Consider the following 13,543-nt stretch of genomic DNA (forward strand, 5'->3'; position numbering starts at 1 on the left):
CACAAAATGACCCCAAAATCCAGCCCCAAAATCCAACCCAAAATCCCACAAAACGACCCCTTTAAAATCCAAAAAAAATCCCAAAATTTTCCCTTAAAATCCCCGAAATTCCCATTTTTCCCCAAAATTCCCATTTTTGCCCCCAAATTCCAAGTCCCCTCCTGTCCCCAAATAAAGGGGGTGGGGAGGGGATTTGGGATCAGCCCCTCCCCCCCCTTTGGAATTTTCTGGCAAAAAAAATTTGGAATTAATTGAGGGGGGGGGGGAAGGAGTTTGGGTGCCCAAAATGTCACAAATGTCCCAAAATCGCCAAAATAGTCCCCAAAATGTCTCCACTCCCCCCCCGCCCCCGGAAGGTCTGTTTGACCTCCCCAACATGGCGGCACCGGAAGTGACCACAGAGAGCGGGAGCCGCTCCCGCCGCCAGGGGCCGCTCTGTCCTCCACACTCTATGGTCGGTCCTCCAGCACCTCATTTTCCTCGGATTTTTCCCGTTTTTCACCATTTTTCCCCGGTTTTTTTTTCCCAAATCCCCGTTTTTCATCCCCAAATTTATTCCACGCACTCATCTCGTCGTCATCCTCACATTTTAATCCATCATGATTCGCCACAACGCCATCATTAGTGATAAAAAAAACCCCTCCCACCCCCATCCCTCCAAATTCCCAAAAATCCCCCAAAATTCCCCTTCTAAACCCCAAATCTCCCATTTTTCCACACTTTCAACCCCAAATCCCTCATTTTTTTCACGCTTTGAACCCCAAATCTCTCATTTTTCTCTCGATTTGGTCCCAAAATGGGATAAATTTACCAACGGGCACCTCCCATTTCGCAAAGGGCGGGGGGGAGCCAAACGAAATTTGGGGATTTTTGGGTTTTTTGGGGAATTTTGGGAATTCCTACTCGTAGTAGGCGATGAGCAGCATCATGGCCACGCCGGCCAGCAGCGCCAGCAGCTGCAGAAGGGCCTGGCCGGGTCCGGAGTCCCTCAGGATTTCGGGCAGCACCGACACCGTGCTCAGGTAGATGAAGCCGCCGGCCGTGAAGGGGAGGATCCCTGAAATGGCGCCGGTGCCGGAACCCTCGGCCAGCAAGGAGCAGGCGGCGCCTGCCAGGGCGGCCAAGGCGGTCAGGAGCTGCAGGAGCATGGCCTGGAAGGGATACTGGGGTTACTGGGATGGACTGGGATGAACTGGGAGAGACTGGGAAGGGGCAGGGCCTCACCCTCACAGGGCCTTTTCTGCCCTCACAAAATGGCGGCACCGGAAGTAACCATAGAGTAGGTGGGTGAAGTGCCTGCCTTTAGGGGGCGCTCTAGCCCACCCAACTCTATGGTTGGTCCTCCTCCTTTTACCCCTTTTTTTTTCTAATTTTTCCCCATTTTTTCCCGTTTTTTCCCTTTTTTCCCCCGAATTCCACATGTAGAGGGACTGGGAGTGAGATAATGGGGGAGAAGAGGGAACTGGGATGAACTGGGAGGGACTGGGAAGGGGCGGGGCCTCACCCTCACAGTTTTTCTGCCCTCACAAAATGGCGGCACCGGAAGTGACCATAGAGTTGGCGGCCGCACCGCCCACCGCTAGGGGACGCTCTGGCACTCCCAACTCTATGGTTGGTCCTCCTCCTTTCACCCCCTGTTTTTTCCTGATTTTTCCCCCAAATTCCCCATGCAGAGGGACAGGGAGTGAGATAATGTGGGAGAAGAGGGAACTGGGATGAACTGGGAGGGACTGGGAGGGACTGGGAGGGACTGGGAAGGGGCGGGGCCTCCCCCTCACCCTCACAGCTTTTTCTGCCCTCACAAAATGGCGGCACCGGAAATGACCATAGAGTTGGCGGCCACACCGCCCACCACTAGCGGCCGCTCTAGCCCACCCACCACCCAACTCTATGGTCGGTCCTCCAACATCCCATTTTTTTGCCGATTTTTCCCGTTTTTTCCCCCAATTTTTTTCCTCCCAACCTGTGTCTTGGAGCAGCCGGCCCTGAGCAGCATGGCCATGTCCCCCAGCTCGTGGGGCAGCTCGTGCAGCAGCACCGACAGCGCCGTCAGCGTCCCCCGGGCGGAGCCGCCCCAAAACGCCGCCCCCAGCGCCAGCCCGTCGGTGAAATTGTGGGCGGCGTCGGCCGCCAGGTTCAGGTAGCCAGAAGCTGCCATGGCTGTGGCAAAAAAAAACTCCTAAATTAGCCCAAAATTATCCTGAAATTATCCTGAAATTGTCCTGAAATTGTCCTGAAATTATCCCTGAAATTGCTCTCAAAATCAGCCCAAAGTCACCTCTAAAACACTGTAAAGTTATGACTAAATAAGCCCCAAAATCAACCCAAAGCCACCCCAAAATCACCTCTAAAAAACCTGGAAAATACCCCAAAGTTACCCCAAAATCATCTCTAAAAAACCTGGAAAATACCCCAAAGTTACCCCAAAATCATCTCTAAAAAACCTGGAAAATACCCCAAAGTTACCCCAAAATCATCTCTAAAAAACCTGGAAAATACCCCAAAGTTACCCCAAAAATCAGCCCCAAAATGATCCCAAAAATAGCCCAAACTCACCTCAAAATCAGCCCCAAATTATCCCCAAAATCACCCTAAAGTTACCCCAAAATTAGCCCAAAATTATCCTGAAATTATCCCTGAAATCGCTCTCAAAATCAGCCCAAAGTCACCTCTAAAACACCGTAAAGTTATGACTAAATAAGCCCCAAAATCAACCCAAAGCCACCCCAAAATCACCTCTAAAAAACCTGGAAAATACCCCAAAGTTACCCCAAAATCATCTCTAAAAAACCTGGAAAATACCCCAAAGTTACCCCAAAGCCACCCCAAAATCACCTCTAAAAAACCTGGAAAATACCCCAAAGTTACGCCAAAAATCAGCCCCAAAATGATCCCAAAAATAGCCCAAACTCACCTCAAAATCAGCCCCAAATTATCCCCAAAATCATCCTAAAGTTACCCCAAAATAACCCCAAAGCCACCCCAAAACCATCCCTAAAACACCCCAAAAATTACCCCAAAATCAGCCCCAAATTATCCCCAAAATCACCCTAAAGTTACCCCAAAATAACCCCAAATTAATCCCTGAAACACCCAGAAGTTACCCCAAAATCAGCCCCAATTTATCCCCAAAATAACCCCAAAATTAGTCCAAAGTTACCCCAAAAATCAGCCCCAAATCCCCCAAAATGTCCCCAAATGTCTCCAAACACCCCAAAAGTGTCCCCAAATGTCCCCAAATCCCCTAATATGTCCCAAAAAAGTATTTTTTTTCCCCAAATGTCCCTAAATGTCCCCAAATCCCCCAAAATGTCCCCAAAATGTCCCCAAATGTCCCCAAACCACCCTCAAACCACCCAAAAAGGTCCCCAAATGACCCAAAAATGTCCCAAAAAATGTCTTTTTTTCCCCCAAAATGTCCCCAAAAATGTCTTTTTTTTCCCCAAAAATCCCCCCAAATGTCCCCAAATCCCCCCAAAATGTCCCAAAAAAGTCTTTTTTTTTCCCAAAATGTCCCCAAATCCCCCCAAAATGTTCCCAAATGACCCAAAAATGTTCCCAAAATGTCCCCAAATGTCCCAAAATCCCCCCAAAATGTCCCCAAACACCCCCAAAGTGTCCCCAAGGTCCCCAAACCACCCTCAAACCACCCCAAAATGTCCCCAAATGACCCAAAAATGTCCCAAAAAATGTCTTTTTTTCCCCCAAATGTCCCCTAAACCCCCCAAAATGTCCCAAAAAATGTCTTTTTTTTCCCCAAAAGTCCCCAAATCCCCCCAAAATGTCCCCAAATGTCCCCAAATCCCCCAAATTGTCCCCAAAGTCCCCAAAGCACCCTCAAACCACCCAAAAATGTCCCCAAAATGTCCCCAAATCCCCCCAAAATGTCCCAAAAATGTCTTTTTTTCCCCAAATGTCCCCCAAATGTCCAAAAATGTCCCCAAATGTCCCCAAATCCGCCCAAAATGTCCCCAAATGACCAAAAAATGTCCCCAAATCCCCCAAAATATCCCAAAAAAGTCCTTTTTTTCCCCAAAAATCCATCCAAATGTCCCCAAAATGTCCCCAAATCCCCCAAAAATGTCCCAAAAAATGTCTTTTTTTTCCCCAAAATGTCCCCAAATGTCCCCAAAACCCCCCAAAATGTCCCAAAAAATGTCTTTTTTTTCCCCAAAAGTCCCAAATCCCCCCAGAAAATGTCTTTTTTTTCCCCAAATGACCCAAAAAGTCCCAAAAAAATGTCTTTTTTTCCCCCAAAATGTCCCAAAAATGTCATTTTTTCCCCAAAATCCCCCCAGGTGTCCCTGACCTGCCCTGTCCCCGCTGGGGCCCCTCCTGTGCTGGCCCTTGGTCCCCTTGGTCCCCTTGGTCCCCTTGGTCCCCGCGGTGTCGCCGTCGGCCTCGTCCTCGCTGGAGCTCTGCTTGGCCTTGGGGCCTGAGGAGCCAAAAAACACAAAATTTAACTCAAAAAACGGCCCAGAATTAACAAAATTCGCATCTAAAAGCGAAAACAGCAAAATCCGCAAAAAATGTATCGCGAAAATATCAAAATTCAGCACAAAAATAGCAAAATTCATCACAAAATATCAAAATCCCTTCATTTTCCCCAGATCCCCACTCGTCCCAATTCCCCCTTTTGTTGCCCAAAGTCCCCATTTTCCCCCCCAAAATCCCCATTTTTCTCATTTTTTCCCAAAATCCCCATTTTTTCCCTCCCAAAATCCCCAATTTTTCCCCCCATTTTTCCCCCCATATCCCCAATTTTTCCCCCCATTTTTCCCTCCCAAAATCCCCATTTTTTTCCCTCCCCAAAACCTCCATTTTCCCCCCAAAATCCCCATTTTTTCTCCCCCAAAAAATCCTCATTTTTTCCCTCCATTTTCCCCCAAAATCCCTAATTTTTCCCCCATTTTTTCCCTCCCAAAATCATCCCCATTTCCCCCTAAAAAATCTCAATTTTTTCTCTCCCAAAATCCCCAATTTTTCCCCCCATTTTCCCCCAAAACCATCCCCATTTCCCCCTCCATTTTCCCCCAAAATCCCCAATTTTCCCCCATTTTTTCTCTCCCAAAATCCCAAATTTTTCCCTCCCAAAAATCCCCAATTTTTTCCCTCCCAAAATCCCCATTTTCCCCAAAAAATCCCCATTTTTTCCCTCCCAAAATCCCCATTTCCCCCCATTTTTCCCCTCCCAAAATCCCCATTTCCCCCAATTTTTCCCCAATTTTTCCCCTCCATTTTTCCCCCAAAATCCCCAATTTTTCCCCCATTTTTTCCCTCCCAAAATCCCCTTTTTTTCCCCTTCCAAAATCCCCATTTTTCCCCCCAAAATCCCCATTTTTCCCTCCATTTTCCCCCCAAAATCCCCAATTTTTCCCTCCCAAAAACCCATTTATTTTCCCCGCTTTAGCCCCACCCACCGTGGGCGTGGCCGTGTCCGTGGCCCCGCCCCCCGCCGTGCCGCACCGCCAGCTCCACCCCCAGGAAGGCGACGATCCCGGCCAGCACCCAGAGCCCCACCCACAGCGCCGGCCCTGGGGCAAAAAACACCAAAATTAGTAAAAAATGGCAAGAAATAGACAAAAATGGTGCAAAATGGTGAAAAACTGTGAAAAAATGGTGAAAAAACGGAGAAAAACGGCACCAAAATGGCCAAAAATGGGCCCAAAATGTCCCCGCAGAGCCGCACCCACAGCCCCGCCCACAGCGCCGGCCCTGAGGCAAAAAATGGAAAAATTGGCAAAAAAATGACCAAAAATGGCAAAAATTGCACCAAAATGAAAAAATTGCACGAAAAAACGGTGAAAAAGGGTGAAAAACTGTGAAAAAATGGTGAAAAATGAGCCAAAAATGGGCCAAAAATGTCCCCAAACAGCCCCAAAATGTCCCCGCAGAGCCGGACCCACAGCCCCGCCCACAGCGCCACCCCTGAGGTAAAAACAGAAAAATTGGCCAAAAAATGACCAAAAATGGCAAAAATTGCACCAAAATGAAAAAATTGCACGAAAAAACGGTGAAAAATGGTACTAAAATGGTGAAAAAATGGAGAAAAATGGCACCAAAATGGCCAAAAATGGGCCCAAAATGTCCCCACAGAGCCGCACCCACAGCCCCGCCCACAGCGCCGGCCCTGAGGCAAAAACCAGAAAAATTAGCAAAAAAATGACCAAAAATGGCAAAAATTGCACCAAAATGAAAAAATTGCATGAAAAAACGGTGAAAAATGGTACTAAAATGGTGAAAAAACAGTGAAAAATGGACCAAAATGGCCAAAAATGGCCCAAAATGTCCCCGCAGAGCTGCACCCACAGCCCCGCCCACAGCGCCGGCCCTGAGGCAAAAAATGGAAAAATTAGCAAAAACATGACCAAAAATGACAAAAGCTGCACCAAAATGAAAAAATTGCACGAAAAAATGGTGAAAAAGGGTGAAAAAACGGCACCAAAATGGCCAAAAATGGGCCCAAAATGTCCCCGCAGAGCCGCACCCACAGCCCCGCCCACAGCGCCGGCCCTGAGGCAAAAAACGCCAAAATTAGCAAAAAAATGACCAAAAATGGCAAAAATTGCACCAAAATGAAAAAATTGCACGAAAACCCGGTGAAAAAGGGTGAAAAAATGGCAAAAAACGAGCCAAAAATGGGCCCAAAATGTCCCCAAACAGCCCCAAAATGTCCCCGCAGAGCCGCACCCACAGCCCCGCCCACAGCGCCGGCCCTGAGGCAAAAAACCACAAAATTAGCAAAAAAATGACCAAAAATGGCAAAAATTGTACCAAAATGAAAAAATTGCACGAAAAAATGGTGAAAAATGGTACTAAAAGGGTGAAAAAACGGAGAAAAACGACACCAAAATGGCCAAAAATGGGCCCAAAATGTCCCCGCAGAGCCGCACCCACAGCCCCGCCCACAGCGCCGGCCCTGAGGCAAAAAACGACAAAATTGGCAAAAAATGGTGAAAAATGACAAAAATTGCACCAAAGTGAAAAAATTGCACGAAAAAATGGTGAAAAATGGTGAAAAAATGGCAAAAAATGGGACCAGAGTGGCTCCAAAAGGGCCAAAATGGAACAAAATTGGCACCAAATGGGCCCAAAATGGCTCCAAAAAATGGCCCCAAAATGGCCAAAAATGTTCAAAAATGGCTCCAAATTGAGCGACCCAAAATAGCTCAAAATGGATGAAAAATGGAAAAAAATGGTCAAAAATGGCATCAAAATGGTCCCAAAATGGCACCAAATTGGCTCAAAATTGGCCCTAAATGGATAAAAATGGCTCCAAATAGACTGACCCAAAACAGCCCAAAATGGCATCAAAATGGCCCCAAAATGGTAAAAAATGGCTCAAAAATGGAGCAAAATTGGCCCAAAATGGCCAAAAAATATTCCAAAAAGGCCCAAATTGGCAAAAAATGGGACCAAAATGGGCAAAAATGGCTCCAAATGGGTCAAAAATGGGAGAAAAATGGCACCAAAATGGCAAACTGACAAAAAATGGACAAAAAAATGCGAAAATGGGACCAAAATGGCCCCAAAAATGGTGAAAAAATGGCAACAAATATGTGACCAAGTGGGCCCAAAATGGTCAAAAATGGCTGAAAATTGGCCTCAAAATGGCAAAAAAAAAGTGGCAACAAAATGGACAAAAATGGCAAAAAGTGGCATCAAAATGGCCCCAAAATGGCAAAAAAAGTGGCAACAAAAACAGCAAAAAGTGGCATCAAAATGGCTCCAAAAGGGCCCAAAAATGGCACCAAAGTGGCACCAAAATGGCAAAAAAACCAGCTTCAAAAATGACAAAAAACGGCACCAAAACAGCTCCAAAATTGGTGAAATTGTCCCCAAATTGTCCCCAAGTGTCCCCAAGGTCTCACCGTGTCCATGGTGGGCGTGGCCGTGGCCCTCGTGGTGCCCTGTGGGGACAAAATGACCCAAAATTGTCCCAAAATTGTCCCCAAACCCCCCCAAAGTGTCCCCAACGTGTCCCCAGTGTCGCCAACGCCCCCAAAGTGTCCCAAAATGACCAAAAAATGTCCCCAAGTGTCCCCAAAAATGTCCCAAAATGACCCCAAATCCCCCCAAAATGACCCAAATATGACCCAAAATTGTCCCCAAGGTCTCACCGTGTCCATGGTGGGCGTGGCCGTGGCCCTCGTGGTGCCCTGTGGGGACAAAACGACCCAAAATTGTCCCCAAATTGTCCCCAAATCTCAAAAAACTTCCCCTAAATGACCAAAAAATGTCCCCAAGTGTCCCCAAAAATGTCCCAAAATGTCCCCAAAGTGTCCCCAGGACCCCCCAAAATTGTCCCCAAAATTGTCCCCAAGGTGTCCCAGTGTCCCCAAACCCCAAAAAACCTCCCCAAAATGACCAAAAGTGTCCCCAAATGTCCCCAAGTGTCCCCAAGGTCTCACCGTGTCCATGGTGGGCGTGGCCGTGGCCCTCGTGGTGCTCATGGGGGGCTGTGGGGACAAAAAGGGTCCCAAAATTGTCCCCAAACCACCCCAAAAGTGTCCCCAAGGTGTCCCAGTGTCCCCAAAGTGCCCCAAAACTGCACCAAAACCAACCCAAAAATGTCACTGAGTGTCCCCAAGTGTCCCCAAAGTGTCCCCAAGGTGTCCCAGTGTCCCCAAAATGTCCCCAACCCCCTTAAAAACCACCCCAAACCTGCCCCGATCTTCCCCCAAACTGCCCCAAAATTGTCCCAAATCACCCCAAAACTGCCCCAAAGTGTCCCAAAATCCCTCTAAAGTGTCCCCAAAGTGTCCCCAAGGTGTCCCCAAGGTGTCCCAGTGTCCCCAAAGTGTCCCCAAGGTGTCCCCAAGCCCCTTAAAAATCACCCCAAAACCACCCCAAACCTGCCCCGATCTTCCCCCGAAATGCCCCAAAACCCCCCAAAACCACCCCAAAATTGTCCCCAAGGTGTCCCAGTGTCCCCAAAGTGTCCCCAAAGTGTCCCCAAGGTGTCCCCAAGCCCCCTAAGGTCACCTCAAACCTCTCAAAATCCACCCCAAACCTGCCCCGATCTTCCCCCAAAATTGCCCCAAATCACCCCAAAACCGCCCCAAAACTTCTCCAAACCGCCCCAAAATTTCTCCAAAGGTGTCCCCAAGTGTCCCCAAAGTGTCCCAAGGTGTCCCAACTGTCCCCAAGGGCGTGTGAGAGCTCAAAGGCGCACCCCAAAAGCCCCCAAAACCACCCCATAAAATGCCATAAAACACCCAAAATGTCCCAAATCCCCCCAAACTTCCCAAGTCTCCAAAGTGTCCCCAAGGTCTCACCGTGTCCATGGTGGGCGTGGCCGTGGCCCTCGTGGTGCTCATGGGGGGCTGTGGGGACAAAAGGGTCCCAAATTAGTCCCAAAGTCCCCAAGTGCCCGTTCCCCAAATGCCCCAAAACCACCCCAAATCCCCCAAAACTCCCAAAAATGCCCAAAGTGTCCCCAAAGTGTCCCCAAGTGTCCCAGGTCCCCAGGTGTCCCAGTGTCCCCAAAGTGTCCCCGAGCCCCCTAAAACCACCCCAAACCTGCCCCGATCTTCCCCGATTTCCCCCAAATCCCCAAAACCGCCCAAACTCTCCAAATCACCCCAAAATCGCCCCAAAACTTCTCCAAGAGCAAGTGTCCCCAAGGTGTCCCAAGTGTCCCCCCAAAGTGCCGAAGGGTCCCCAGAGCTCCCCAAAGGTCCCAGTGCCCAAACCCCTAAACCCCCAAAACCGCCTCAAATCCCCCAAAGTGTCCCAAATCCCAGGTGTCCCCAAAGTGTCCCCAAAGTTCCCCAAGTCTCACCGTGTCCAAATCCGTGCCCCGGGGTATGGGCTGTGGCAAAAGGTCCAAATTGTCCCCAAACCACCCCAAAGTTCCAAGTGTCCCCAAAGTGCCCAAAACTGCCCAAATCCCTCCAAAACCACCCCAAAAATGTCCCCAAGGTGTCCTAGTGTCCCCAAAGTGTCCCCAAGGTGTCCCAGTGTCCCCAAATGTCCCCAACCCCCTTAAAAACCACCCCAAACCTGCCCCGATCTTCCCCCGAAATGCCCCAAAACCGCCCCAAAACTTCTCCAAACTGCCCCAAAATTGTCCCAAATCCCCCCCAAAGTGTCCCCAAGGTGTCCCCAACTGTCCCGTGTCCCCAAGTGTCCCCAGGGGTCCGGCCAAATGTCCCAAAGGTCCCCCAAGCCCCTAAAACCGCCCCAAAACTCATTTGCCAATCCCCCAAAACCGCCCCAAACTCTCCAACGCCAAAATTGTCCCAAATCCCCTAAATGCCCCAAGTGTCCCAAAATCCCCTAACTGTCCCCAAGGGTCCCAAGGTATCCCAGTGTCCCCAAGTGTCTCCAAGGTGTCCCCAAGCTCTCTAAGATCACCCCAAAACCACCCCAAACCTGCCCCGATCTTCCCCGAAATGCCCAAACCACTCAAATCCCCCAAAACTTCTCCAAATCCCCCAAAACCCCCCAAAAGTGTCCCAAGCTGTCCCCAACTGTCACCCACCCAGGGCTGGATGAGGTGCCAAGGTCCCCAAACAGCCCTCCCGCGAAGGCGTGTCCCTAAACCCCTAAAACCACCCCAAAACCGCTAAATCACCCCAAATTGTCCAAAACCTCAGGTCCCCAGTGTCAGTGTCCCCAAAGTGCCCCAATGTCCCAGGCCCCAAAGTGCCCCAAAACCACCCCAAACCCTCCTAAAACCACCTCAAAATCCACCCCAAACCTGCCCCGATCTTCCCCCGAAATGCCCCAAAATCCCCCAAAATTGTCCCAAATCACCCCAAAACTTCTCCAAAGTGTCCCCAAAGTGTCCCCAAGGTGTCCCAGTGTCCCCAAAGTGTCCCCAAGGTGTCCCAGTGTCCCCAAACCCGCCCCGATCTTCCCCCGATCTTCCCCCGAAATGCCCCAAAATCACCCCAAAACTTCTCCAAACTGTCCCAAAATTGTCCCAAATCTTCTCCAAAGTGTCCCCAAGGTGTCCCCAACCTGTCACTGACCCAGGGCGTGCGGGATGAGGTGCAGGAAGGCGTCCCCCAGCAGAGCCCCCTAAAACCACCCCATAAAACCACCCCAAAACCGCCTCAAATCACCCCAAAATTGTCCCAAAACTTCTCCAAAGTGTCCCCAAGGTGTCCCCAAACCCCTAAAACCGCCCCAAAACCACCCCAAAATTGTCCCCAAACTGTCCCCCAAGGTGTCCCAAGTGCCCCAAAGTGCCCCAAAACTGCACCAAAACCACCCCAAACCCTGCCAAAACCACCCCAAAAACCAGCCCAAATCCCCCAAAACCACCCCAAATCCCCCCAAAACCACCCCAAAAATGTCCCTAAGGTGTCCTAGTGTCGTCCCCAAAGTGTCCTCAAGGTGTCCCCAAAGTGTCCCCAAGCCCCCCAAAACCCCCTTAAAACCACCCCAAACCTGCCCCGATCTTCCCCCGATTTTCCCCCGAAATGCCCCAAACTCCCCCAAAATTGTCCCAAATCACCCCAAAATTTCTCCAAGGTGTCCCCAAAGTGTCCCCAAGGTGTCCCCAAGCTGTCACCCACCCAGGGCGTGGGGGATGAGGTGCAGGAAGGCGTCCCCCAGCAGCCCCCCGGCAGCGAAGCTCAGCAGCAGCCGCAGGAGCCCCCGGCGCCGGGGGGACCCCGAATCGGCCGGGACGAAAAACAGAACAAGGTGAGGGGCCAGGGAGACCCCCAGGGCGGCCCCCAGCGTCTGGGGAGGAAAATGAGAATTTTGGGAAAATTAGAGAAAAAAAATGGAGTTTTTGGGTGAAAAAATGAAGATTTTGTGTGAAAAAATGAGGATTTTAGAGGGAAAAATGAGGATTTTAGAGGGAAAAATGAGGATTTTGGAGGGAAAAATGGGGGTTTGGGGGGGTTGAAATGGGGTTTAAAGGGTTAAAAAAATTGGGAAGAAAAAAAAGAGAATTTTGGAAAAAACCTCAGAGTTTGGGGGTGAAAAAATGAGGATTTTAGAGGAAAAACTGGGGATTTAGGAGGGTTAAAAATGGGGTTTGTGGGGTTAAAAATGGGATTGATGGGGTTAAAATGGGGATTTGGGGGGTTTAAAGGGGATTTGAGGGGTTAAAATGGGGTTTAAAGGGTTAAAAAAACTGGGAAGAAAAAAAGAGAATTTTGGGAAAAAACCTCAGAGTTTGGGGGTGAAAAATATGAAAATTTTGGGGGTTAAAATTGGGATTTAAGGGGTTAAAATGGGAATTTTTTTGGGGGACCCCGAATGGGCCGGCACGAAAACCAGCACCAGGTGTGGGGCCAGGGAGACCCCCAGGGCGGCCCCAGGGTCTGGGGAGAAAAAACACAATTTTGGGAAAATTAGAGAAAAAAAAAATGGAGTTTTTGGGTGAAAAAATGAAGATTTTGTGTGAAAAAATGAGGATTTTAGAGGGAAAAATGAGGATTTTAGGGAGAAAAATGGGGATCTGGGGGGCTTGAAATGGGGGTTAAGGGGTTAAAAAATTTGGGAAGAAAAAAGAAGAATTAAGGGGAAAAAATTGGGGTTTTGGGGAAAAAAAAAGAAAATTTGGGGTAAAAATGAAGATTTTTGGGGGTTAAAATGGGGTTTAAGGGGTTAAAATGGGGTTTAAAGGGTTAAAATCGAGATTTGGGGGGATTTAAAGGGGATTTGAGGGGTTAAAATGGGGTTTAAAGGGTAAAAAAATTTGGGAACAAAAAAAGAGAATTTTGGAAAAAACCCCCAGAGTTTGGGGGTGAAAAAATGAGGATTTTAGAGGGAAAAATGAGAATTTTAAAGGGAAAATTGGGAATTTAGGGGTGGTTAAAATGGGATTTAAGGGGTTAAGAATGGGGTTTAAAGGGTTAAAAAAATTTGGGAAGAAAAAAAGAGAATTTTGGAAAAACCCCCAGAGTTTGGGGGAGAAAAAATGAGGATTTTAGAGGGAAAAATGAGGATTTCGGAGGGAAAAATGGGGGTTTGGGGGGGTTAAAATGGGGTTTAAAGGGTTAAAAAATGTTGGGAAGAAAAAAAGGTTTGGAAAAATTAGAGAAAAAAATGGGGAGTTTGGGGCAAAAAAAAGGAGTATTTGGGTGAAAAAATGAAGATTTTGTGTGAAAAAATGAGGATTTTTGAGGGAAAAATGAGAATTTTGGAGGGGAAAATTGGGGTTTAAGGGGTTAAAATTTTGGGAAAAAAAAAGAGAATTTTGGGAAAAAACCTCAGAGTTTGGGGGTGAAAAAATGAGGATTTTGTGCGAAAAAATGAGGATTTTAGGGGGAAAAATGGGGATTTGGGGAGGAAAAAATTGGGGTTTAAAGGGTTAATAAATTTTGGGGAGAAAAAAAAGGTTTGGGAAAATTAGAGAAAAAAATGGGGAGTTTGGGGAAAAAAATGGAGTTTTTGGTGAAAAAATGAAGATTTTGGGTGAAAAAATGAGGATTTTAGGGGGAAAAATGAGGATTTTGGAGGGGAAAATGGGGGTTTGGGGAGGAAAAGATTGGGGTTTAAAGGGTTAAAAAAATTGGGAAGAAAAAAAAGAGAATTTTGGAAAAAAACATGAAGATTTTGGGGGTTAAAATGGGAT

The 13,543-nt window shown here is 48.2% G+C and overlaps 1 protein-coding gene across 1 annotated transcript; it reads right to left on the bottom strand.

The window, feature by feature from the left end:
* Window positions 1-647: 647 nt before the first annotated feature.
* LOC135441791 (zinc transporter SLC39A7-like) lies at window positions 648-11,697 on the bottom strand (the record flags this gene model as incomplete). Its single annotated transcript, XM_064701340.1, has 9 exons — window positions 648-1,151; window positions 1,964-2,160; window positions 4,310-4,435; window positions 5,421-5,534; window positions 7,872-7,910; window positions 8,121-8,159; window positions 8,412-8,459; window positions 9,279-9,326; window positions 11,529-11,697. Coding segments are annotated over 9 exons (1,032 nt in total), but the record flags the coding sequence as incomplete, so codon positions are not given.
* Between the last annotated feature and the right edge of the window lie 1,846 nt (window positions 11,698-13,543).

This window comes from Zonotrichia leucophrys, unplaced genomic scaffold, assembly GCF_028769735.1.
Source record: "Zonotrichia leucophrys gambelii isolate GWCS_2022_RI unplaced genomic scaffold, RI_Zleu_2.0 Scaffold_530_35128, whole genome shotgun sequence".
Classification (NCBI taxonomy): domain Eukaryota; kingdom Metazoa; phylum Chordata; class Aves; order Passeriformes; family Passerellidae; genus Zonotrichia; species Zonotrichia leucophrys.